Source organism: Capra hircus, chromosome 13 (genome assembly GCF_001704415.2).
Source record: "Capra hircus breed San Clemente chromosome 13, ASM170441v1, whole genome shotgun sequence".
Classification (NCBI taxonomy): domain Eukaryota; kingdom Metazoa; phylum Chordata; class Mammalia; order Artiodactyla; family Bovidae; genus Capra; species Capra hircus.
The window spans coordinates 74,288,249-74,313,860 of record NC_030820.1 but is presented as its reverse complement, the minus strand read 5'-3'; the positions used below and the strand labels follow the sequence as shown (position 1 = coordinate 74,313,860).

General features: G+C 51.9%; 2 protein-coding genes across 6 annotated transcripts in view; one reads left to right on the top strand and one right to left on the bottom strand.

Moving 5' to 3' along the window:
- The window catches only part of NCOA5 (nuclear receptor coactivator 5), a 30,411-nt gene extending 22,127 nt beyond the window's left edge, over window positions 1–8,284 (top strand). For 2 of the 3 annotated variants that reach the window (XM_018057953.1, XM_018057954.1), the window contains 5 exons: window positions 886–1,022; window positions 2,047–2,173; window positions 3,987–4,186; window positions 5,545–5,865; window positions 6,332–8,284. In XM_018057953.1, the coding sequence (XP_017913442.1) occupies window positions 886–1,022; window positions 2,047–2,173; window positions 3,987–4,186; window positions 5,545–5,865; window positions 6,332–6,921 (1,375 nt within the window). In that variant the 3' untranslated portion in view covers window positions 6,922–8,284. Of the gene's footprint in view, window positions 1–885; window positions 1,023–2,046; window positions 2,174–3,986; window positions 4,187–5,544; window positions 5,889–6,331 lie in introns of all 3 variants that reach the window. The other variant, XM_018057955.1, reaches the window with a different exon arrangement.
- SLC12A5 (solute carrier family 12 member 5) overlaps window positions 9,064–25,612 on the bottom strand; it is a 36,618-nt gene continuing 20,069 nt past the window's right edge. For 2 of the 3 annotated variants that reach the window (XM_018057952.1, XM_018057950.1), the window contains exons 9-26: window positions 24,683–24,853; window positions 24,289–24,387; window positions 24,084–24,141; window positions 22,956–23,130; window positions 22,219–22,337; window positions 21,799–21,897; window positions 20,750–20,869; window positions 20,372–20,476; window positions 18,742–18,910; window positions 16,663–16,858; window positions 15,641–15,810; window positions 15,124–15,255; window positions 13,931–14,038; window positions 12,935–13,057; window positions 12,643–12,842; window positions 12,289–12,303; window positions 11,880–12,013; window positions 9,064–11,672 (exon numbers count right to left, since the gene is read on the bottom strand). In XM_018057952.1, coding sequence (XP_017913441.1) covers window positions 11,581–11,672; window positions 11,880–12,013; window positions 12,289–12,303; window positions 12,643–12,842; window positions 12,935–13,057; window positions 13,931–14,038; window positions 15,124–15,255; window positions 15,641–15,810; window positions 16,663–16,858; window positions 18,742–18,910; window positions 20,372–20,476; window positions 20,750–20,869; window positions 21,799–21,897; window positions 22,219–22,337; window positions 22,956–23,130; window positions 24,084–24,141; window positions 24,289–24,387; window positions 24,683–24,853 — 2,285 coding nt within the window. In that variant the 3' untranslated portion in view covers window positions 9,064–11,580. The remainder of the gene's footprint in view (window positions 11,673–11,879; window positions 12,014–12,288; window positions 12,304–12,642; window positions 12,843–12,934; window positions 13,058–13,930; window positions 14,039–15,123; window positions 15,256–15,640; window positions 15,811–16,662; window positions 16,859–18,741; window positions 18,911–20,371; window positions 20,477–20,749; window positions 20,870–21,798; window positions 21,898–22,218; window positions 22,338–22,955; window positions 23,131–24,083; window positions 24,142–24,288; window positions 24,388–24,682; window positions 24,854–25,612) is intronic. The other variant, XM_018057951.1, reaches the window with a different exon arrangement.

The window sequence follows — 25,612 nt, the reverse complement described above, 5'->3', positions numbered from 1 at the left end:
TTGCAAAGAGTCGGACACGACTGAGCGACTGAACTGAACTGATGACTGCTGTGAAAAAGTTTGGCGGTCCCTCAGAAAATTAAATGTTAGTAGAATTAATGATTCACCAGCTCCACTCTTGAATATATATCCAAAAGAATTAAAAAGAAGAACTTACATAGATGGGTGTGACTGTACATAGCAACACTATTCACAGTAGCCAAAAGGTAGACACCAGTCAAATGTAGACACCATCAATAGATGGATTAAAAAGTATGATATATCCATTCAGTATATTATTCAGCCATAAAAAGAAAGGTCATTTTTATACTTGCTAAGCCTTGATAGACCTTAAGAAATATGCTACATGAAATAAATACTAAGCTACATTGTCACAAAAGACAAATACATGTTTTCACTTACATGAAATATTTAGAAAAGGCAAATTCATAGTAAGATTAGAAGTTACAGAGATCGGGGGTGAGTTTCTGTTCAGACTGTTAAGGATGATGAAAATTATTTTATATATGTGTATTTTTTTATTCTATTTTTTAACCACAATTTTTAAAAAGCACAAGGAAGGAGGCTTGGAGTAGGGCCGAGAATGGTTCCTCAAATATCAATAATTACTACCAGTTATTTTGTGTGTACTTTGGGCCAGGGAGCTTCCATTATGCTGAGAGTGTTCTGTACGTCCTCCCAGTCCTTTTGGAAGGTAGGTTAACTCAGTCCTAGCCACAGAGCTGATAAGCAGTGAGTCCCAGATACTAATTTTGTTTGCCTAATCCCAAAGTTTTGTGCCTTACTGTGTCTTCCTCACAGATGGCTGGGTCTTGAAGAGTTCTCTGTATTTGATTTTTGCAGGAGAAAACCTTTAACTTTGTGCACGTTTCTTTACCTTTTCAGGAGAGAAGGCTCTTACGACCGATACCTGCGAATGGATGACTACTGCAGGAGGAAAGATGACACTTACTTTGACCGTTACAGAGATAGCTTTGATGGACGAGGCCCACCAGGCCCAGAAAGTCAGTCTCGTGCAAAAGGTAAAGTAGAAGAAACAGTTTATTCTTATCACAAATAGAACACTTTATAAAACAAAGAGGAAACTAATAACCAGCTGGAAAGGAGCTAATGACTTGGCTAAGCAGTTCACAAAAGGAAGAAATACAAATGGCCTGTTCATTTGTAGAGAGCATTCAGCTTGAAAATCATTTTTTAAATGCAAAGTGGTACTGTCATCTGGTTTAGTCACCCAACAAGAAGAAATAAACATGAAATACTATCAGTAAGAAAAGAAATGAACTAAACAATGGAGCTGAAGAGGTTAAATGTTTGTTTTTTGCTCATTGACCAAATGAATATAACTATCTTTATTACCTATGTAGTATGTGGGGAGAGTTGTTTTATTTATAATTTTTACCTAAGAGCATCTATTTTTTAGATAAAGACATGTTTTTTAAAGCCTTGATTTTCTCAATATATTTAATACATCTTTAAGATTTTTTAATTGTTTTATTCCTGATCAAATTAATAACCTCATTTGTAGTTTGCTACAGAACTTTACTGCCTGGTTTTGTTTAGGATTTTTTTGTTGATTTTTTTTAACTGCCTGATTTTTTTTTTTTTTTTAAGCAAATTACAATTACCTGTCAATAAGAGTCTTAAATGGTTGTCACAAAAATGAAAATTAGGATAATAATGATATACTATCTTTTGCCTATCAATTGGCAGGAGGTTTTTGTTTTTTTTTTAATGACAAAACTCAGTGTTGATTAAGATATGGAGAAATAGCACTAGGTGATCCACCCCAAAGAAAGGATGAATTAGTAACAGCCTTTCCTAAAGGACATTCTGGTAGCATGTATCAGATTAAAGCAACCATGCCTTGTAATCCCTTCATTCCATTTTAATGAATTTATAATAGTAAAAAAATAAATTTTTTTCAGAGGTAGTCTAGAGGATTACAACCTTTGCCTACAAGTAGTTCAAGATTGAAAATAAGGCCTGTGACTTACTTTTATAGAAAGGCACCGTCCATGTTTCAGTTTTCCCTGTGTCATCCTGCAGAGCGTCTGAAACGTGAGGAGCGTCGTAGAGAAGAGCTCTATCGTCAGTATTTTGAGGAAATCCAGAGACGCTTTGATGCTGAGAGGCCTGTTGATTGTTCTGTGATTGTGGTCAACAAGCAGACTAAGTAAGAACCCTTTGGGTTTTTCCCGAGTGAGGAGAAGAAGCAGAAGAGAAATTAGAAATTTAGTCTTCTTGGCAGCTGTACACACTGCCAGGCTTTGTATGGTGACATTGCTGTACTGTGTTAACCAGAGTTCTTTCAGTTGTAGATGACAGAAAACCCACCGCAAACTGGCTTGGGCCCAAAGGGAAGTTTTTAGTTTGCTTGACTGGGACATTCAGGCATGGCTGCATTCAGGGTTAGCCTCTCATAAAGACTTGGTCTTTTGTGTTGTCTTTACTCTCAGACAAGCTTTCTACTTGAAAAGACAGAACAGCGCTAGCTCTTGACATGTATCTCCTTAGCTTAGCAAACCCGTGGAAAGAGCTGCTTTTTCCTGTTGCTTCCACCTGAAGGCCTGGAATTGTTTCCCATCCCTGGACTCTCCCTTTGGCCAGCAGTGCTGGGATGTCCTGATTGGCCAGGGCTAGGTCAAGTGCCCACGCATAGTGCTGAAAGTGGCACTAACCCTGTGGAGCCGGGGCAGACTGAGTGGGAAAGGGGTGCCTTCCCAAAGGAAAATCCGAGGGAGTAGATGTTGGTCAGGTGAAGCAGTAGATGCCCCCTTTGTGCGAGGACCCCAAGCCCGTAATACGTGGGAAGGCAGGCATGTCTGCATTCACCAGCCGAGAGACTGGCTTCGTTTGGGAAGTGCCATGGCCTTGCAGAGCTGTTAGGTGGCCGTGCCAGCCAAGGCAGAGCTCATGGCACTGTTCTTCCTACCTCTGTTTCACATTCTTTCCTTGAAGAAGCAGCTCAGAGGTGCAGAAGGGAGTGTAGCAGCTTGCAAGTTTGGCAGCAGCTATATTCCCTTTCCCCAAGTGGCTAGTAAAGAACTTCATGTATTTTCTAGCAGTTTGGGGTTAAAGAGCTAATTTTCAAGGCAGAAGCTAGGGAAATAGGTGTTAAGACACGAAACAGCAGGCAGAGTTCACAGGCTCTGGGCTGCCTTGTTTAGAAATAGATGCTGCTTTAACTTGCAGATAACTTTTTTGCCTTTTTATTTTTAAATGCATGATAATAGCTGTCATTTTCTGAGCACCTACTCTGTACTACTCCATGTTAAGCGCTTTAAATTATTTTTCTAATCTTCATAGTAATCATGTTTCACATGTATTCATTCATCAAATTTTTTCTGTGTGTGGCAGGTGCTAGGTCCTGAAGCTGTAATGCTAATGAGCAAAACACACATGGCCCCTTCCTCTTGTGGAGCTTATACCCTAGTTGGACAGATGACAAATATAAATGTATTGGTCATGAGTCTTATGAGAAGAAATATATCAAGGATCTGATTTAGATTGGAGAGAAAGTTAAGGAAATGACATATGAGCTGAGCCGTATAATTCCTGTCTGATTGGTAAAGAAACTGAGGTTTGTAAGAGGTAAAGGGATTTGCTTAAAGCTTCAACTTTGCAAGTAAATGTTAGGGCTATGATCCAAACCTATCTCTAGCATTTAAAACCTATGCTTTTTTCACTGTGTTGTACAGCCTCTGCCAAGACAGAAATGTGCTACAAATCTTAGGCAACAGTATGGTATTTAGGAATGACCATCAGACTAGAGAATCAAGAGAAGGGCCTGGGATACTAACTCCTGTTCCATTGGGAACTTCTCCGCCAATATAAAGAGAAGGAATTGGTTTAGATTTTTGGAGCCTGAAGAGGGTGCTAGGGAGACACTGGTAGAGCTAGGATTTGAAGTCTTCTGGCTGAGGTGCCACTGTACAGATTGGGAGTCGATCAGGGAGTACTCAACTGGATCCTGTTTGCTTCTACAGAGATTATGCTGAATCTGTGGGGCGGAAGGTCCGAGACCTAGGCATGGTAGTAGATCTAATCTTCCTCAACACGGAAGTCTCACTGTCCCAAGCCTTGGAGGATGTCAGCAGGGGAGGCTCTCCCTTCGCTATTGTCATCACTCAGCAACACCAGATTCACCGCTCCTGCACAGTCAACATCATGTTCGGAACCCCTCAAGGTATGGAGGCCCCAGTGGGTTACAGTTCCAGAAACTTCCAGATGCTAGTCCATTAATTTTTTTATGGCTTACTCAGAAGCAGCAGGTTTTAGGTAAAGGTATTTCAGCTCAGATGTGGTAGAGCCCTTTTGTAAGTGCATGACAGAAGCTTGCACAGTCATTTATTTGTTTGATCTTCTTTCATTGCATACAGTTCTGGGCCTGCTGTGTATGACGTTATATTCAGCCCTTAGGTATGTGCAGTGATGTGTTAGTAAATGTTTAACAGCCAGTTCTGGGGTGGGGATGGCATGGTTTATAGAATTTCCTGACTTCCGTGGTGTAAATACTCCCACCGTGTTCTATTTCAAGCCACCAACATGAAGTCACTTCAGGGCAAGTTGGGAAGAGAGGCGCACAGTCTGCTCGCACCAGTGAGAGCCAGCCCAGCCCTGGCACATACTGCACTGAGGGTGGCGGAGCCCCTGCTTCACCAGACTTTGGAACGAGGGGCACAGCATGTGGCAGGCAGTTAGGAGACTTTGTTAGTGTGCTGGAGAAGTCAGTGGAGGGACTTTGAGAAGAGGGAGGCGGCCTTGACCTCCTGGAGGCCCAGGGTCGGTTCCCTGAAGTCCTTGCCTGAAGTAACTTTTAGTCCTTTGCTCCCAGATCGTTGAGACTGAGTCAACTGATGCCTTGCTGATTGCTCTCACAGCACAGACTTTTCCCTTCTCCCACTACCCTGGGCCCTCTGTTTGCCTGACCAGTTTTACCCATAAGCATAGAGTGTAGAAGCCTCTCCAGCAGGTCATTCGCCTCTCTGAGGAACAGTCCTCAAGATGTGTGAAGACATTTATATCAAGTGCCAAGAAGTCTTCTCATCACCTTATAAATCTTGTTGCCCAAGGGTGAGGGGAGAAGGTTATTGAGGGTCATAATTTGATCTTAATCCATAACCTTTGAACCTTTTTGATACATTAAAAAACAGCTCTGTCCTGAGGAGCGTGGTGGAAAGCCAGGCTTTCCAGAAGGGCTGTGTGGACCCCCATGGCCTGCCTCCTGTGGTCATTCTCCACGTGGTCTTTTTGAATCTGTGAGATGTCATGTTTCTCTGGTTTTCACTACATGTCTGTGATCTAAGAATTCCCCTTAGAACTAGCTTTCTACAAGGGTGTCTGCTTCCCACTGAAGAAACCCATTCTTTGTCTTCCAGGCTGCATCCCCTCCCGCCCCACCTCTCCCCATCCCCATTCCAAGGCTTTTTGTCAGTGAAATGGTTTTCTTGCTTGTTTGAGGTCAGGAAAGGCTTGGTAGAGTTCAGCAGGTGGGCACTCAAATCTGTCATGGGAGAAAATAGCTCATGTCATTCCCTCCTACAGAGCATCGCAACATGCCCCAGGCAGACGCCATGGTGCTGGTGGCCAGAAATTACGAGCGCTATAAGAATGAGTGCCGGGAGAAGGAGCGCGAGGAGATTGCCAGACAGGCGGCCAAGATGGCTGATGAAGCCATCCTCCAGGAAAGAGAGCGAGGAGGCCCCGAGGAGGGAATGCGTGGGGGGCACCCCCCAGCCATCCAGAGCCTCCTCAACCTGCTGGCCGACAACAGGTACCTCACTGCTGAAGAGACTGACAAGATCATCAACTACCTTCGAGAGAGGAAGGAGCGGCTTATGAGGAGCAGCACCGACTCTCTGCCTGGTGAGCTACGTGGCAGGGCCGAGGTGAAGTTCTGACTCTGCATTTCTCTAATCCCCAGGCTCTGTTGGGAGGGTGGCAGGCCCAGGGCTGTTTGGGGTGGGGAAGGGAAATGAGCGCATCCCATGGGTTTTCCCGCATGGGCCATCTGTGCTGGTGTAATAATGGTAACTTAAGATTTGGGTACTGAATTCTGATCCCTGTAGTTAATGTGGTGGTGGGTGGGCTAGTATGGCTGGCTCCCTGGGAACCAAGATGGATGTCCTTTTTTTTTAAAGTAGTTCTCTGGGGGAACTAAGCTGTTTACTGAAAACAGCACATACTATGAAATGGCCCCTTTGGGAAATTGATGTTATAGTCTGTGTACTGTGTGATTGATGTAATCAGTGATTGTTGTTCTTCCCTGGGCTGCTAAGCCTGCCCATGGAGGGTATTTTTCAACCAGATACCTCTTATTTCTGTCTTCTAGGCCCGATTTCCCGTCAACCACTCGGGGCGACCTCGGGTGCCTCACTGAAGACACAGCCAAGCTCTCAACCGCTCCAGAGTGGCCAAGTGCTCCCGTCTGCTACACCCACTCCAGCTGCACCCCCCACCTCCCAGCAAGAGCTTCAGGCCAAAATCCTCAGCCTCTTCAATAGTGGCACGGTTGCGGCCAATAGCAGCTCTGCATCCCCCTCAGTTGCTGCCGGAAACACCCAGAACCAGAATTTTTCCACAGCAGCGAACAGCCAGCCTCAGCAAAGATCACAGGCCTCTGGCAATCAGCCTCCAGGCATTTTGGGACAGGCAGGATCTGCTCGGAACATGGGCCCCAGGCCTGGGGCTCCTTCCCAAGGGCTCTTTGGCCAGCCTTCCACCCTCCTGGCACCTGCCAGCAATTTGGCTAGCCAGAGGCCCGTGTCTTCCACAAGTATCAACTTTGACAATCCAAGTGTACAGAAAGCTCTGGACACCCTGATCCAGAGTGGCCCTGCTCTCTCCCACCTGGTTAGCCAGACCACAGCACAGGTGGGGCAGCCCCAGGCCCCCATGGGATCGTATCAGAGGCATTACTGAGGCTAAATCTCAACTTCCCCCAGGTCCCTCTTCCCCTGGCCTCCTACCTGTTGCGTTCTAAGTAGTTACTTGGAGGATGTTCTCTGCGCGTATCCAGGTCCACATCGAATGGCATAAGTTTCTACCACCTGCTCTCTTCTGCCCAAGGCTGTTGTTACTTATTCCTTCCAGAGTCAGAGTTTGTACTGCCTTGGAGGTGTATTTTTTGTTGTTGGGGTTATTTTTATTTTTTTTATTTTTTATTATTTTTTGATAGAAAATAAATATCTCTGGGGTCATGGGCAGTATAGGTGTCTGGGCTCCGTTTGTATTTCATTTGTCTCTGTCAGCTCGATGTGGGGGCGGGGAAGGAAAAAGCAGCCAAGTCCCAACTGGCTGCATTTGGGGTAGTCCTTTCATGGCGAGAGCCACTGCCTTTGTTCATTTTGAACCTCCCCAAGGCTTTCTGGCCTCACACAGGCCCACCAGAGCGCGAGCTCCCGCTTGCGTCCCTGTGCAGGGTTGTAGAGCCGCAAGCTGGGCTTGGTAGGCATGGTGCCAGTGCGCCCTGTCCCACGAGTGTGGGGGCTGCCTGCGGGGTGGTAAGCAGGCTGCTCGGGAGTTGCTGAAGAAGGGCCATGGCAGTCACTTTTCTGCCTGACCCAGAGTAGTTCTTGGTTTTTCTCTTTTTTTTTTTTTTTCTTTGTGGCTTTCATTGCAATGGAAGATTTTCCATGGACTGAGCAGCACCGGTCACCAGCAGTTTAACCCAAACTGTGAATCTGGGCCCCAACCACTCTGAACCCTTTAACATTTGTCAGCCTCTTCCTCACCAGTGGTAGTTTCATGGAGTTGGCTCTGAGAAGACCACCCTAGACTCTGGTGGTGAACACCCATTTTTTCAGTGATTGCTCTGAGCTTTTGGCCCAGAAATCAGGCTCTTGTTCTGTTTTCTGAGCAGCAGGAGGTAGGGACCATTTTGATGTCAGACTTCTGGTAGCTGGACATGTTCTTGGTGCAGGCGGCTGTTCATAACTTCTGAGCCAGAGTGAAGTTACTAGAGGGAGGACCTCTGCCTGCTGCTCTAAGTGGAGCCAAAGGAAGCTGCCTTCTCCCTAGGGATGGTGCTCCTTAGCGCCTTGTGGATCAGTCTCAAGGGACCCCTGGCGGAGACATGGGAGAGCAGTGACTTCAGCTGAGTCCTTGCCAGTAGCTGAATAAACATTGGTTTCCAAAACTCAAGGTCCCCAGATGGCAGTGTTTTGTTCTGACCTGTTTGTGTTATATATAGTGTTTTTGTTTTTTTTTTTTTTCTCCTCTTTGGAACTCCTGTGTTGTCAATAAGATGAAATGATTACTTTTTAATTAAAATGTAAAAGTGAAAGCCCTCTTGTCTTTTTTTGGGTGTGAGTGTCAGTAGGGCCTCTTTGTGGGCACTCCTTCCCAAGTGCATAGGTGAGGGTCCCTGACCGTGCTGACTGGCTTCAATCTGTCGTGAGGTCTGTCCCCTTTGTCCTCAGCCTGCAGTCGGGCCTCAAAACCTCTTTGAACCCTAGCTTCTCTCATACAGCTCACCTATTTAGAAGCTTTAACAACAGTTTGGAGTAAAAGCCTGCTGGGTAGTTGTAATGGTGTGTAAACATCCTTGTTTGTGGCAGACTTTCAGTGTGTCAGAGGCTTGTCCGCTTATTCTAATGAAAACAGAATGGCGAGGAGGCCACTTCTGACCAAAAGGCCGTGGAGAGAGGGGTGCTCTCCTGTTTTGATTTTGTCTGTTGCCAGCTCATCATGCAAGGAGTCGGCAGAACCAGTGTCCCAGGTGGGCGCACTGGGGAGCATTTCACAGAGCTCCCCACTGGGAAACTCGGGGTGGATGTGGTGAAGTGACCACCACAAGGCTGCCAGTAGATCAGGGATGAAGACGCCATCAGCGCCCAGCCTGCCCTGGAGGTGCCATCTCGGGTGTTTGGCAGGGCTCCAGAACTATCAGTACACAAACTAGGCAGCTAGACCTGGAGGATCAGCCAACAAACTCTTCTGTCAGTGGTGGTCAGTGTTTCTGATTAAGAGTCCGGTCCTCACGGGGGGCCCACTTTGAATACCCCTCTTCCCATCTACTAGTTCTTCCCCCTGGAGTGTCCAAACAGCACACCTCAGGCTGTGAAGGGTATAATAAAATTATTTTTATTGCATTTTGTGCAGACAGGAGTCTAAAAAATAATACAGTAAAAGCTATAAAGCATTAAATGGGAGCATTCAACAATAAAGGAAAGAACCAACCCTCTCCTTTTCATCTTGGCACAAAGAACACAAGATCAATACTGAGGCAGAATGCGAGATACTGAAACACACTGAAAATTAAAGGCAGGCCTAATAATAGTAATAAATACTCTTGATTTGGTTTGCAACCTCTCCTATTTACAAGGGTTTTCAACTTCATTGCATTGCCCTGCACATAGATCGTCTAAAACAAAAGCAACACTAGTTATCACTACAAGGCTATTGAAATATTGCACTCAGAATAAAAGTCACTTGAATGGACATGAAACATCTAGCTACATGATTATAAAGATAAGTTGATGAGTGACGGGTGAGAACATTCATAACAAATATTGCACATGTAGCACAGAAAACTTGGGGGTTTGTTGTGGGATGTCTGTTTTCATCAATGGAAACTTTGCTCTTGCCAACCAGACAGCCTGGGCCCAGATAGTGCAACTTTGGTTCCCTAAGTGATGTTAATACAGCCCCCTTTCGGTTCTGCCTAGCCCACCACTTCAGCCTGAGAGTGCTAGGCCCCCAGAAGGCTAGACCCAGCTGTGGTTCTCAGAGGGAGGTCTTGGAGGATGGGGGTGGGAAGTGCTGGTGTCTAATACCTCCAACTTCTGATTACTACCCGGAAAAATCTATCAGACCCCTGATCAAATTTCAGAGAGGCCTTGGTCTAACCGCAGGCATCCAAACCTCCTCCAGCCACACCTGACCCAGTCTAGATGGCACCAGCGCCAGCTCTGCCTTGGGCTCAAAGGAAAGGAGGTGGTGAGGTCAGGAGTCCCCAGAAGCCTCAGCTCTGGGCGGTGGACGGGATGTCTAACTAGGTGCAGTCAGGGCCCTGGGGCTGGAGTTACTGTACCCAGCCCCAGAGGGCGCTGGAACGAGCATGCAGTGCATGTCCCCCCTTAGTAACGTGCCCTGGGGGAAGGGAACCCGGCCAACGGGGTTTCTCTAAGGGAAGAGGGCACCTCTGGCCGGGCTGGCGGAGCAGAAGCGCCAAAGACTGGTGTTGGAGAAGCCAAAGGCCTTGGGCCCTAGTTGGAGGAGGGCAGAGAGGCGCTTAAGAACTAAGCAAGTGGCGACTCCAGCTCTCCCCCAGGCCCAGGTGCCTGGGAGACGCAGCTAGAGGCCGCTGCTAGGCAGCGAGGCCCGGCCCCCAGACGCGGAGAAGGCGGCTAGGTCCCCGAGGCCGGAGTTGCCGGATGGGAACAGGGTAGGAAAAGTCAGGGGCAGCGCTGGGGCCACCCCGGCGGGTCCGGCCCCTAACCCAGAACCGCCCCCTCCTCCCTCACCTGTCCCAGGGAGGAAACTCCGGGGGAGGGGCCGCCCTCCAACCCCCACCCCCCGATTTCAGTCTTTGGCGAAGAGCCACGGGATAGGGGAGTAGGCGACAAGCCGGTGGAGGAGAGACGCCTGCTCCCCCAGCGAAGGCACCGGGACGGGGCTTCCTGGGGGCGGGGGCGAGGGCCTCTCTCAGTTCCTCTGGCTTAAGGAACGCCCCTCCCCTCTCCTGGCCCCAGCTTGCATAAAGAGCCGATGTGAAGAGGCTGCGCGCGTCTCTGCAGCCACAGTGGAAGCTCACATTCGCTGGGAGGCGAATCCAGGAAAAGTTGGGACACTTGTCTCACTTCGTCTCCGAAAAGATCTAGAGGGAAGAATGGTCGGAAGCCAAGGAGGCGAGGAAAGGGTGAGGAGGCGTCGAGGGGTTGAGTGGTCGAGGGACCACGAGTTCCGCCTGGGCCTATAAGCACTTTTGCTCTCAAACGCTCGGACGTCAAGGAAAACCCAGCCTCCCGAGGCCTCCGCCTTCCCTGGGCGCGCCCCCAGCGGGAGAGCGCGACTGCGGCGAGAAGAGAAGTCCGTTGCGCTTCTAAGTCACAGAAATATGGGGACGTTAAAAATACACGCGATGTCTCCTGTACACTATGTATACGCTCGGCCGGCTCGCGCTCGTGGCCGCGAGAAGTAGAACGCAGACGGCGGGGCGCCTCCTCGCCACCCCGCGCGCTCCGGGCCGCCGGGGGAGGGGCGCAGTGTGCGGGCGGGGCGGGGCGCGGGAAGAGAGGGAAGGGGCCGGGCGGACGACCGGGGGTCCTCGAAGCCCCAGGTCTGCTCCTCTCCGCAGCCTCCTCCGATCTTTATTGCAGCGTCTCCTCCGGCGGGGCGAGGCCGGGCTTAGAAAAAGGGCGGCCGGGGCCGACGCGCCAACGGGACTCTGGTCTCCGGGAGGGGAGGTCTTCGGGTCCGCCCCAGCCGACGTGGCCTCCGGGCTTCAGGCAGCGGGGAAAGGGGGCCAGGGCGCGGGCACAGGGTCTGTATGTAAACGGTGACAGCGGCGGGGGGCGCGGCGAGGGCTCCGGGGCCGCGGGCCGGACGCGCTCGGGCCCGGGTGTTTGGTCCTGGCTCTCAGGAGTAGATGGTGATGACCTCGCGGCCGCCGCCGCGGACCAGCATCACCCGGTCCAGGCGCTCGGTGAGAACCTCGAGGAATTCCATGTCTGAGCGCCCGTCAAGGAGAAAGACCGTCCCCTTTCCTCCCCCATGGAATCCGGCTCCCGTTGGCCCCAGAGGAACGCGGGGCTCGCGACCCTGTCCGAGGTGCTGATTCTGAAGCCGACCCGGCTCAGCCATTCCTTCCCAGGGCTAGGACCTAAGTCCCCTGATGTCCGCCTCCCTCCCTCCTCCCAATTTTAAGCCCAGGATACAGTTTTCGTCACCGTTGCGGTTGCGGGGAGGCCCAGGCATGTTGAGCAAAACAAGCTTGGCATCCTGGGATTTCTTGACGATGACCTCGTTCAGCCGCACGGCGGTGTGCATGCGCCGCACGTTGGATTGGTTCCTGCGGGAGGAAGCCGGGGAGGAGGAGGACACGTAAGGCTAGGAGAGACGGGGTTCTTGGATCCAGTCGCCCCTTCCGGCACCTCCCCGCCCCCAGCACTGGGCTGCTGGGATCTGCTCCTTGCAAGCCAGGGACCACCAACCCTAGACCACTCCAATCTGGGCTACTCAGAGACCCCAGAGGTCAGGGGCACGAGTTGAGGGTTCATGGTAAAGTGAGAAAAGTAGGGAACCTGGCCAACCTAGGAGAGAATTTAAAAATTCTGAAGCACTTACAAGTTCTCCCACTCCCTTCAGGAAACATAAGAGAAGCAAAGAGAGGAAGAAAAAGGAGAGGGGTCAGAAAAAGCAGGAGGAGCTGAGGACTTGAGCCACCATCAACACCCTGCGTGCAGACGACTCCTGTTCTCCCAGACCCCCAGCCTTCACCTTTCCACTGCCTGCACCTGCGCGTTCTGACCCTTAGCAATCAAGCCCAACCTGAGTCCTCAGACAGAGCAACCAAGGGGAGGTCTGGACTGGGCCATCCAACTACCAGGCCAGGACCCCTTCCACTCATTTACTCTCCATGGGGAGCAAAGACCCTGTAGGCTCACCCCAGACCCCAGCCCTTAGCCCCCAGGCCCGTACGGCTTCATGCTGAAGAAGTCCTTGATGCCCTCAGAGGAGACAGGACTGGGGCCCTTGTTCTTCTCTGCCACCGACTTGTCCTTGGTCCAGGTGAGATGCACTTTTTCTGGATCTGCCTCGCCCTCCACCTCAGGCTCCTCTCCGGGAGATGGTGAGCTGCTAGGGCAGCTGGGAGCACTTTGGTCATGGATCAGCTGCACCTAAGGGATGAAAGAAGGGATGGCGCACGATTCATTTGGAGACCAAAGATTCTGCTCCCACCGGTTGCAGCCAAACTACCCGAGCTGCATACCTCCTCTTCCGGCTTCTCCTCACTGTCACCAGCCGTCTCTTCTGGGACGTTGAGACGGAGCCGGGTGTTGGCTGGATTCTTTCTCCGGATTGAGCCACGAGACTCATCTGTGATACTCTGGATCTAGGGAGGGACACAAGTTGGTGCCATGGTAATCACTACCCATGCCCTGCAAAGAGCTAACCCCAAAGCTGATGTTCAGCCAGGATGTGCACTTTCGGGACCTGTGCCAGTTGTTAAAATACTGCAATGCTTCCGCACCAAATAGCTATTGTCCCAGTGATATGGCCACTCCGACTCCTCTCCAGTACCCCTGGCCTTCCCACCCCCCAGCGACCAAAGGCTTGACACCTGGCCCAGCTGAGCTCTACCTCAGGGCCAGTTCTGACTGGTCGGTGCACATGCCACTTCTTACAATTGTCTTGTCACCTACCTCTGAGAGCTCTTCTGTCCCCAGCCCCAAGGACCCCACTCGCTGGGGTGGGGCTTTCATCCAAATGCCAGAGGGCTGATGGGCCCATGTTACCCACACGGGAGAGACCTTACAGCCAGCCTTACCCCGTGAGAATTCATCACTGTTACCCCTGAGAACCCACCATCCACACCCTAGGAGGTTTGCCCCCAGCTCTCATCATCAGCTGCATCCTGAAATATCCACTCATTACTCACTCTCTAAGGGTCTATCACATGATACCTTATCCCCCACGCTGCAGCCCACACCCCTGAGGAGCCACCATCCATGCACATTTAGCTTCCACTCGTCTCCCTTGGGCCCCAGAAGTCACATCGAAAGCAGATCTGTCACCCTTGCCAAAGCCCCTCTGTGCCTCGGCTGGGAGGCTGGAGACAGGCAGCTGCAGCGTGCACCCTTGCTGCTGGGGAACCAGTGCCAGGAGGCAGCAATGCCAGTGACTAGGAGTGGGCCATCCCAAACCTGTGCAGCCCCAGAGCTGGCAGCAGCTTGAGACACTCCAAGCCCAGCCAGGGCAACCTCACCTCCCGCTCCCGCTCATTCTTGGTTAAATGCATTTGTTTGAGGATCTGGGAACGCTGCTCCATCACCAAGGTCTTCTCGTAGGTGTAAGCGGAGATGTCGCTCTCATGCTGTGGGCAGGCAGGGGTGGGATGGGGGAGAGGGGCAAGGGAGGAAAGTATGAGTTCCAAGCTCAGGTGCAAGGCCAAGAAAAGGGAGGCAGGCCCCCTTCCTGCTGCCAGCCTAGGACTTCCCTGTCCAATGACCTAGTTTAATCAACAGTTGTGGGAGGAAGGACAAAGCAGAGGGCGATGCTCTTTGAAGGCGAGGCAGCTCATTCCCTCCTCAGCCAAGCCCGGGACTGGGTGAATGAATGGGTGAATTAATGAATGAGTTGATTAATTAATTACCTGGGTGAATGGAGAGGGGAAAGAAGTTAAAAAAGGAACACAGAGATGAATGAATACATACACATATGAATGAATGGGTGAGTGAGTGAATAAATACATTAATGAATATATGGGCGGATTAATGAATATACCATTAGAGGGACGGATAAATGGTGCTGAGTGGAATGGACGACGAGAGGCTTTAGAGTGTGACTGCTAGAAGCATGGACTCTAGAGCCAGTCTGCCTCAGTTTGAATCCCGGCTCTGCCACTTGGTGCACATTTGGGGCAAATTACTTAATGTTTCTGTGCCTCAACTTCCTAATCTGTAAAATGGAAATACTGATAATTGGATAACCGTATCTATTTCATTGGTTGCTATGAGAAGTAATGTATATATAAAGTGCATAGAACAGTGCCTCCCATGTAGTCAACATTCCTAGACATGTCTATTCGTATAATGGAGGCGAGGCAGGGTGGGTGAGTGGGTGGCTGGATGGATGGGTGGAAGGGCTCTTGGGTGAACATGTGAGAGGTTTAAAAGTGGATGGGTGTGCCCAGGTTCCATCCCTGGTCAGGGAACTAGATCCCCCATGCCACAACCAAGAGTTCACAGGCTGCAACTGAGGATACCACCCACCACAAAAATCAGCCTCAGTACCACAACTGGGACCCAGTGCAGCCAAAGGTGGATTGGGTGGGGGGGTGGGGAGAGACCTTAGCAGCACAAGCTGATGGGTACTGGGGTTCCCCTATTTGGTCATGGGCCCAAGGGCAAAGAGGCCAGCGGGACTCCAAAACTTCAGAGGCAGCTCCTGGGGGCTCACCATCTCCACCACCTCGACCTCTGCAGTGATACGTAAGTGGTACAGAAATGTGGTCAAGTCCTTCTTCATCTGGATGCTATTGTCGTCCATCTGGGCCACAGTGAAGATTCGCATCTTGCACTTCCGCCAAACCTGAGAGATGAAGGGGACCCAGAAAGGTCCAGTCCAGATGCCATGCGGAGACCCGAGGCCAGACCTCCTCCTTCACCCTTCCCACCCACCTTCCCACACATCCAGGTAGCCCACCAATCCTCTATCTCGGTGGCCACTCTCCACAAAAATGCCCCTGATTAGGTGAGGGTCCCCCTGCCCCCACTGAAGCATCACTCGCTTGACTTAAACACAGCTCTCCTCTATAGTTCAAGCACATTTGCCAGGGGAGACACAGTCAGTTCCCAGCACCTCAGAATAAAGGAGGTGACTGGAACCCTCTACCAGGAGCCAGGGGGCAGCCCGGGAGCCCCTCCGCGCGCGTGGCCACGAGCACGTGCGCACGGGAGCGCTCACGCACACACACCTTGTGGTGCCGCAGCAGGAAGGGCAGCAGCATGAGCATGCCGCCGTCGTGCACAATCCACCAGACGTCGATGCTGCCTTCAGAGAAGCGCTCGGGGTTCCCGGGAAACATGGAGACATTCTTGGTGACCAGCAGGGCCAGGTGGCCAGCCGTGGTTTCCCGGACCAGCTCTGGGGGAGACCAAGAAGATGGCAGACGGTAAAACAGTGACCCTGTTCCCCTCCTTGGCACCCAGCACCCCTCCCCATCCCGCCTCCCGCCTCGGCCTTGGGCTGAGGAGTCAGAAAAGCCCCATCTGCCTGGGCCGCGTTCGAACTTGGGGGGAAAAAAAACACAAACACCTCTCTGGGCCTCAGTTTCCCCACTGGTCAAGTGGTAATAAGGACGCCTGCCCTTTCTGATTAAGAAGGCGACCCTGCGGCACTTACTTAATCCTCCCAACTACCTTCTAACTGGGATCTACTGATAAAGCAGCCTCAGGGTTTACCAGCTGCTGTGACCTTCATCTCTCCATACATCAGTTTCACGGCCCTAAAATAGAGACAGCCATGCCTAGCCCTCACAGGCCTGCTAAGAGAATTCGAGACTTAGAGAAAGCCACCACTTGTCTGGCGCACAGAATGCAGTCCGTAAGTGTTAGTTACTGTGTGACTTATTATCTGCTACTACCAAGGAATCCGATGCTCAGAGAGGGTGAGGCACTTGTGAACAGTCACACAGCAAGGAAGGGCCAGAGGTTAGATTTAGACCCGGGCCTCAGTGGTGCCTTCAAAGCTGTAGGTCTTCCCACTGGCCTGCACTGTCTTCCCTGAAGGGTTGTGAGCCCTGCAAGAGCCAAGTCTGTCTCCTTCACACCTAAGTCCCTGGGCTCCCAGCACAGTGTCTGGCACCTGGCCAGCTTTGAACACCATCACCTGTATATGCTGAATCCATACTTGTTATGCCTGGGAAGCCGTCCGCAGGCCCAAAGAAGAACCCACCCCCACGCAGCCCTCCACCACTCCCAGCCCAGCCAGCTTTACCAATGAAGTTCCTCCATGTCTGATGATCTTCCTTCTGTCGCCAGTTGCGGGGCCAGCCAACGAGTACAGTGTTGTGCTGAAGCCCCCCGAGGCCCCCGGACTGAATCAGGTGGGACACGCCATCTCGCAGGTTGGAAGAAATCACTACCTGGCAGAAGCCTTTCACTTTCTCTGCCTCCATCAGGCGCCGGATGGACTGGGGTGGCAGGGATCAGAAAAGGGGCAGCCTCAGGCCCAGGCCTGCCTGGCCCTGCTCAGCCCCTTGCAGCCTCTCTACCTCCCATCTCTCCTCTCCATCATCCTGATCTTCCTGAAGCTCAGCTCCGATCATGTCAGCCCCTGGCACCCCATCACCTATGGCCCCTATTCCCCACTACTCAAGCAAAGCTCTTCATGATCAGACCCCATGCTTCCCATCACCCTGCCATGGCTCACAGATTCCCCAGGGAAGCTCTCTCCCACCACCCAGACTCCCCCTCCCCCATGTTGTCCATGACACCCTGCCTGGCCCAATTCAACCATCACCTTCTTCAAACACCACCCCTCCACCCAGACCAGAATGAAACTAGGCTCCTCTGCTTAGCCGGACAATTTGGTTTTAATGATTTTTAAAAGTTAGCATAATAGTAGGCATTTAAAACACACATTCAATCTGCGTGATGAAGGAAGTGTTTTATGACTCTCAGTTTATAGCTAAGGAAATTGAGGCTCAGAGAAATTAAGACTTGCTTCAGGCCATACGGATAATGGATATTATTGTAGAGGCTCAAATCCAAGGGTCTGACTCCATCCTTCACACTCTTAACCAATCCCCTAATGTCAAACAGCAAGTGCTCCAATTTCTGCCTCTGCCCTAATCTGTTAATTCAGCAGGCAGTGGCTGAAAATAAGAGCAGAGTAACCTTGGGCAAATCACCTCCCTCTGTGAGCCTCAGTTTTCTCATCTGTCAAATGGGCATTGTGACAGCTACCTCATTTAGGAAGAGGGAGAATGACATAACATGATGTGTAGAGCTTAGCATACAGCCTGAGAGATCATAAACACTCAATACGTTGTTACTTTGTGGTTACTAACTCTAAGGTAGCCCCTGTCAACCTCAGATGGGTTGGAGAGCCTTCTGTGTATGTTCTCGCTCCCCCGCCAGCCTGTGACCACCTTGAGGGGTGGGGTTTGCTCTTCCACCTCTCCATGTCCCCCAGGGCCTACCCCAGTGTCTGGTACCCAGGACATGTACAGCCACTGCATGTTGAATTAAAGTGACCAGTGGAGGCCTCCAGCCCTGGGCCCTGACAGATCGGTGTGAACGGCCCAGTGAGGCAGAAACAGCGGCTGTCACAAGCCATTAGGGGTGCCCCACCCCATCTCATCTCACCTCCCTGAGGCCCCCTTTCCCCTTTCCACTTCTAACCATGGCCCCAAGGGGAGAGAGGCCTGAATCACAGACAGAACCCGCTTCCTCGGCCACCCACCAGACACCTGTTAGTGCCACTTACTGCAGACCCCTGCTGCCCCACCTCACACTGGCTCTGCCCACTGCTCCGTGAGCAATGACCAGTAGATAGGAATGAGAGCAAGTAATCCAGCCCCCGGGACCTGGGTTTAAATCCTGCCATGCTTCCAGCCAGCTTTGTGACTTTCAGCAAGCCGCTTTCCCTCTCTGGGCCTCAGTCTCTTCCTTTGCTAAACTGGATACTTATCCTGTCAACCCCATGCAGTGTGGGAACTGGAAGAATTCACCAATGTGAAAACGCTTTAAATGATTTATGCTTTCGCAGAAGAAAGCTGGAATAGGAGTCTAGGTTCTGAGTCTCCGCTTTCTGTCCTTAAACAAATGACCTGACTTCTCTAAGCCTCAGTTTCCTTATCCATAAAATAGGCCCTTCTGGCCCTGATCCTCTTGGGTTCTGCAGGTTGGATTCTAAGGAACTTAGTCACTGAGCCCTTGGACTCCACTTCTGAGGAGGAGGACAGAGAAGCCTGAGCTCCAGCTGTTGGCACAGGTGGTAGGGAGAAACTGAAAAGGAGCAAGGGACTGTCCTCCCAACTGCCACGTGCCCCCCACCAAGGCCTGTACTCACCTCCTCTGCCCGCTGGGCCTGGGGGTGGTTATCCAGAAAGGTGCCCTCAAGAACAGAGCCCACAATGGTCAGGCCCTTCCCTGCCTTGAGCTGGGAGGTCAACGAGAGCAGCTGTGGATGGACCACGTTCTGGTCTTGGTCCACACGTACCAGCACCAGCAGCTGTGGCCTGAAGCGGGTGCAAGATCACGTGATCCATCCACCACCTCCCCAAGCACCATAACTCATACACCCATACTGCATACACTAACCACCTGTCCTCCATCTCCCATCCACCTAAACATCCATCCACCCATGTCCTTGGGTTATCAACCCATCCAGTCATCTCCCACACATCTCTCCATCCACCCACCCACCCATCTCTGCATCTATCTCTCTCACCCATGCATTCATCCATCCACCCACCCACCCATCTACCTCACCCACCCACCCATCCATCCACCTATCCACCTAACCATCCATCTATTTTATCCTTCAGTTATCCATTCACGTCCATGTTAATTTACCAACACATGCATTATTCACCCAATTACCCTCACATCCACCTGCCACCACCCATCCACACATTCATCTATTCACCCAACCACACTCCCATACATATATACACTCAGCTATCTGCCCATCTATTTATCTGTTTGTTTCCTTATTCATTTAGCCTCCGCAGCCAACCATCAGTTTGATAGCATCCTCTAAGTACCTACTCTGGGCTAGATCCTGTGCTAAGCATTTGAGGATTCACAGACTATTTATGCAAAGCTCCAGTCTCTAAAAGGCCAGTTTAGTAGACATGAGTGAGGACAAGTCCACGATGTCCTCATTCCAGAGTTCCAGACCTTACTCTTAGCAAAATGAACCTGAAGGAGAAGGAGGGCTTGCAGAGCAAGCAGTTAGAAAGCAGCTGGGCTGAGAGGTGGGAGGGGAAGATTCTTGCTCCAGTTTTGCCTTCCACGACCCCTGAGACCTTCCCTGAGCCCTGATTTTCACATGAATCAAACAGTAGTAGTAGTAGTGAAGTCGCTCAGTTCGTGTCTGACTCTTTGTGACCCCATGGATGGTAGCCTACCAGGCTCCTCTGTCCATAGGATTGTCCAGGCAAGAGTACTGGAGTGGGTTGCCATTTCCTTCTCCAGGGGATCTTCCTGACCCAGGGATTGAACCCAGGTCTCTCACATTGTAGGCAGACGCTTTACCGTCTGAGCCAGCAGGGGAGCCAATAGAGAGATTGTTAGTAATCTGGAGATTTCTAAGAGGCCCTGTAACTCTTTGGATGATCCCACCTCTCCCAGGGTGAATGCTCTGTGATACTGCACTTACCCGTCTGGACACGTGCCTTCTCCAGGGAACTGTGAGCTCAGTACGTTCCCCGGAGACCGGAAGGGGTCAGCACATAAACCATGTGTTCATAGGTGTTTTTTTAAACAAATGATGGGATGAATGGAGGGATGGGTAGATGGTTAGAAACTGGCATGGCAGGTAGGGTTTTGGAGAACAAATGTGTGGAACCTCAGCTCAGCCTCAGCGTTACAGGAGGGAAGGGTTCAGATGAGGCCGAACCCCACTCAGCAAGAGCAGCACAGAGCAGGCGGGGTGGGTCGGCCCGCTCCCTTCCTCTTCAGTCGCCACCACTCACCTCCAATTCTTGGTGTGCGGGGGCCCTTCTTCCAAGCGCAGCAGGGCGTAGCGAGCAGCGCTGAGAGACAGGCCTCGGATCCCATCGCCCCATTCCTTCTCTGCCCTGGGGGCCAGGAAGGGGGGATCACGAGAGGCAGAAAGCCGGGGAGTGCCAGGGAGAAGCACCCACCCCCCAGTGCGGAGCCAGAGCTGCCCATCTCAGGCTCAGAAGGGCGGTCAGTCCTGGCCACCTCCATTTCTCAAAGCCTCAGTGCCTGCCTCTGCTCCTGCCCCACGCCCTCAACTTTCCTCTCCATTCTCCCCAGCTTCTTGGCCTCAACCCCACCCCTCCCCGTCAAGTACCCATCACTGCTCTCCCCTCCTCACCCCGCCTTACCCGCGGTACTCGATATACTTGTAGATGAGCCCAGCAATGAGCATGGCCACCAGGGCGTAGTACCAGGAGCAGATGAACATGAGGGCCAGGCAGAGGCTCATGCCCAGGAAGGAGAGTGTCCTGGACAGTGAGAGGGAGACCCGGCCTCTGAGCCCCTGGCAGGGTTCTCACTGGTGCCGGGGGCTCAGACAGCAAGAGTTAGAAGGGGCAGGGAGGGCCTGGGCCAGACCTGGGAAGCTACAGCCAGGGCTAGGGGAGCCCACACCATCATCCCCAGGAGCACCACCGGAACCTGGGCACTCTGGGTGGATGAGCAGCCGCAGACAGGGCCCCGCCCAGCTCCTCGGTCACCACACTGCCCCAGCCCAGTGCCTCAGGCCCTGGCAGACCACCCTGCCAGAGGGGTTCTGAGGGCAGGGGTCTCTAGGGAGAGTTGGAGGTAAGATCTCCCAGGAGGAACATGGGACGAGGTAACTGGTGCAGCAGGAGGGCCGAGGTGGGATAGGCAGGTAGCCTGGGTTCTGGTCAAGGTGTGCCATAGCCTTGGGCTGGGGGTGACCTTAGGCCTACCCCTTTCCCCGCCAGAGCCTCCATTTCCTTTCGGTAGAATAAGCATGATCATGCCCGCCCTGTCTGTCCCATCAGCCTGTTGTGAGGGTCAAGAACCATCAAGCAGAACAATCAGAAATCCGGCTCCACATGAGGAGCACCTTCTGTGCCCCAAGCACTGTAAGGCTCAGAGGGGCCTATGAGGTAGGTATGGTTATTGTCCCATTTCACAGCTGGGGAAACTGAGGCTTCCTCATCAAGACTGGCAGGTGTTGAGCACTAAGGACATGAGAGGGATTCTAGCTGGGACTGCTGATACTGTCTTCTGTTATTACTTGTCATTATAAGGAGACCTTCACCAGGACTTTTCTCATGCTATTTGGGCTATGAAAGCTGGAGTTGAGGATCCTGAGACCTGGAGGGGATGGGCTGGGGTGAGGGGCAGGGGAGAGGATGGTCCTGTGGGCCGGGGCGGGGGTGGGGGTGGGGAAGGCACCCACCAGTGGTAATATCGAAATCGTGGCCGCCAGTTGGGCGTCCTCAGCAGCGTCTGTACCGCGCAGGCCAGGTTCACAAACATGTAGCACATGAGGAAGAACCTAGCACACAGAAAGGCCCCCAAGAGACAGAGATGCAGGAAATGCGGAGACAGACACACAGAGAGAGAAAAGGGGGAAGGGAGGAGGAAACCGGGGAGGCGGCCGAGTCACGTTCTGATGCGTAGAGAGGGGTTCAAAGGCCAGATCCCCTTACTGCACGCCCTGGTGCATGTGGGGATGACTCTCTGTACAACAGAGGACGGGTTTCTACGACAGTGGGCTTGTTAAAGTGGTTCAGGTGGGCCGTCCAGGGTCACAGCTGGAGTATCCAGGTAGAGAGACCCCCAGGGCTGATGGAGAGGGCAGGAGGCCAGCACGCACATAGAGAGGATGGGGGCGACCTCGTCCAGGGACGCGATGAGGATGCCAATCTCGCAGATGCAGGCGGTGAGGAGCAGGGCCCACGTTGGCTCTCCGTTGGCTTTGCCGTGGCCAAAAACCTGAGGACACAGCAACCGTCACAGGAGCGTGAGACCCTAAGGACTTCTTGTCTCTCTCCTCCCATCCTGGGGACCAGTACAGGAGAGGCAGAGAGAGAGGGAGGCTGCGTTTCTCATCCTTTAAAGGTACCCAAGGGGATACCAGGTTTTTGCTGTATCTTGCCCACCCTGACGTTGGTACCCAAGTGCAGGGAAGTTCAGATGATCCCTGAAGGGGAACAGGAGGGGACAGATGGAAGAGGAGCTCCAGGCGGCCAAGCAAGCAGCTGTGACGGAGTTCATCATATATATATATTTTTAAAGCACCACAGAGAGCACTCTCCTCTCACTCCCCTTTGGCTGTCTCCCTGAGTCCCTGCCCAGTCACAAGGCCCAAAGAGGACCATTTATTTTTCTCCCTAAGAGCAAACAACCCTGCCCAAAGAGATGGCTCTGAGCATGGGCCAAGTCCCAACTAAAGCACACCCGTTTTTCATAGTGGCATCACAGACAGGCAGAGACCAGAAGGCAGTTCGAGGCTTGCTGTGGCCTCTGCTCACCGGGTGGCCTCGCTGGGCAGGGGCCTGGCTGGCTGGTATAGGGGGTGGACTGTCGGCCCACGCCTTGCCCACCACTGACCTGGAGGAAGGGCACTATGCCATCGCGGGAGATGGCCTGCAGCAGGCGAGGGGCCCCCGTGAGGCTCTGCAGCCCAGCCCCACAGGTAGAGAAGAAGGATCCGATGACGATAACCCAGGGGGACGGCCAGGCCAGGGTGCCCACCACCAGATTGCCGTTCACTGCTTCGCCAAACCTGGAAGGAAGCAGTAGAAGATAGGAGATGCTGGGTGAGCAATGCCACCTGGATTTCCAAAGGGCTCCCATGCCAACTGCAGGGCCAGCCGTACATCCACCATGGGGCTTGGCTGTGGAGGGGTGAAGGGACAGAGTCCCTGATGACGTGGGCTGTCTGTGGGGCCTTGGGCAAGACATTCAACCTCTCTGTGCCTCAGTTTCTTCAGCTGTAAAGTGAAGATCATTATAAGCCTATCTCATATGATTGGTGGGAGGAATAAGGAGTTAACATATGTAAAATGCTTAGCACAGTGCCTGGAACTTAGTGGCAACTCAATTTTTTTTTTAAATTGAGGTATAGTTGATGTGCATAAGATTATATAAGTTTCAGGTTTACAGCATAGTGATCCACAATTTTTAAAAGTCATACCTCATTTATAGTTATTATAAAATATTGGCTATATCCCTTGTGCTGAACAATATATCCTTGCAGCTTATTTCTTTTACACAGAGTAATTTGCACCTTTTAACACCCTACCCTTATCTTGCCCCTCCCCACTAATAATGATTCTAGAACATGGTCAATTGAATAAGACTGTGTCATCCTGGGCAGATATCTTAAACTGTGTCTCCATCTGAAAAATGGGGATTCTGGCCTCATCACGTGGTGACATGATGTGGTGTGAGAATCAAGAAGAGCATTTTCTAAGCATTTTCTATTTTTAAGACAGGGCCATTTGGCCTCCTCCTAGACGCCCTGACTCAGTTCCCTCCCTGCTATGAACCCATCCACACTAGCAGCCAGAGTGAGCCTTCAGAGACCACAAACTGGCCACTTGGCACTGTCTTAAAACAGAAGGTGCTGCCGCAGTGGGTAGAGGGAGTCCTGGCCCTGGGGTGTGTGAGCAGAGGTGTGCCTGATGCCCACCCCACCCTCCCCAGAACAGGCTCCTCCCTGAGCCCCTTACTTACTTGTCCCGAAGGACGACCCCCTCGATGCAGGCCCCGAACAGGACAACGGAGCTGATGTCTGCAGCAGAGGATGAAGGAGAATCCCCAGGGTGGCATTCCCCATCCTCCCAACCTCTCCTGAGCCAGCCAGATGAGGCAGCAGCTTCAGAGACCCTCCGTCTAGCCCTCCCCACCCACAGCTGTCCCCGCCAGCCATGCAGGATACAGACAGCGGACGTGGTGGCAATGGCCAGGATGGTGCCAGTGGGGATCGACTTCTGGGCATCCCGCAGGTCCCCAGAGCGGTTAGAACCAGCCATGATCCCTGTGAACAGAGGAGCAGCTAGGACAGGAGCCGTGGGAGAGCAGATGGAGATAGGACACCAGCCTCCGAGTCATGAACCCAGGAGTCTAGTCCGGGCCCACTGACTCGTGTGAGAGCTTGGGCGTGTTACCTGGCTACTCCGGGCTTTAATTCCCTCACCTGTCCAGTGGGAGGTGAATTGGATCCTGCTTATGTGATGGGGCTATTGGACTAAGAAATTCCCCACATCATGACTGACTTTCTCCCTACCCATCCACTCCCAGGCAGAGTCTTCCCTCTCTGAGCTCCCCTTCACCTGTGACTGAGGGGAAGTAGATGCCAACCAGCAGGGTGAAGTAGGAGGTCATATCGCTGAAGACATAGGGATGGTCCATGTCGATGGGGGTGCCATCTGCCAGGCCCGCTGAGGGCATCCCACGCCTTTCCACAATCACCCCCTTGGTCAGGTAGGAGCTCCATAGATTCTCTGTGGGGGAGACATGACTCTCAGATATCAGGGTGCCAGAGCTCTGGGGCCAGGAGGCAGGGTGGACAAAAAGAAGGGTCAAAATCAACCAGCTCTTATTTCCACCAACACTTCCTAAGCCCCTGCTTTGGACCAGAGACTTTGCACATGAATCAGATCAAGTCCTTGCCCTAAAATGGTCCAATCTACTGAAGGACATATACAACAAAGACCTATCTCAGACTGATTCAATATGTCCCAAACTGGTCTCACCACCCACTCATGGCAAACGGCTCCTTTCCTTTACCCCTTACCTTGGTAAAAGGCACCACCATCAATACAGATCAGCTTGACATTGCTCACAACCATTCCCTATCCTCGTCTCTGTTTCAAAACCATCTCCAACTCCTATCCATTATTCCTCCTAAATATTTCTCAAATTCACCCCTTCTCATCTTTCTAGTGTTTCTCCACTCTGTCGCTATTAACTTGTAGTGATAACTATGATAAGAACAGGCAATTCTTCGTGTGTGTGTGGGGGGCCGTCCCCTCACATTGTAGGGTATTTAGCCACATCCCAGCCTCTACACACCAGACACCAGTAATAACCCTTCAGTTTTGACGACCAAAAATGTCTCTAGATGTTGCCACCTGTCTCCTGGGGTGGGGTGGGGGTGCAAAACAGGCCTGATGGAGAACCAGTTTGCTGGCACCCACCACTCTCAGAAAACCATCATATCTCACCAGGACTCAGCATCAGCCGCCTCCTAGACTTCCTGA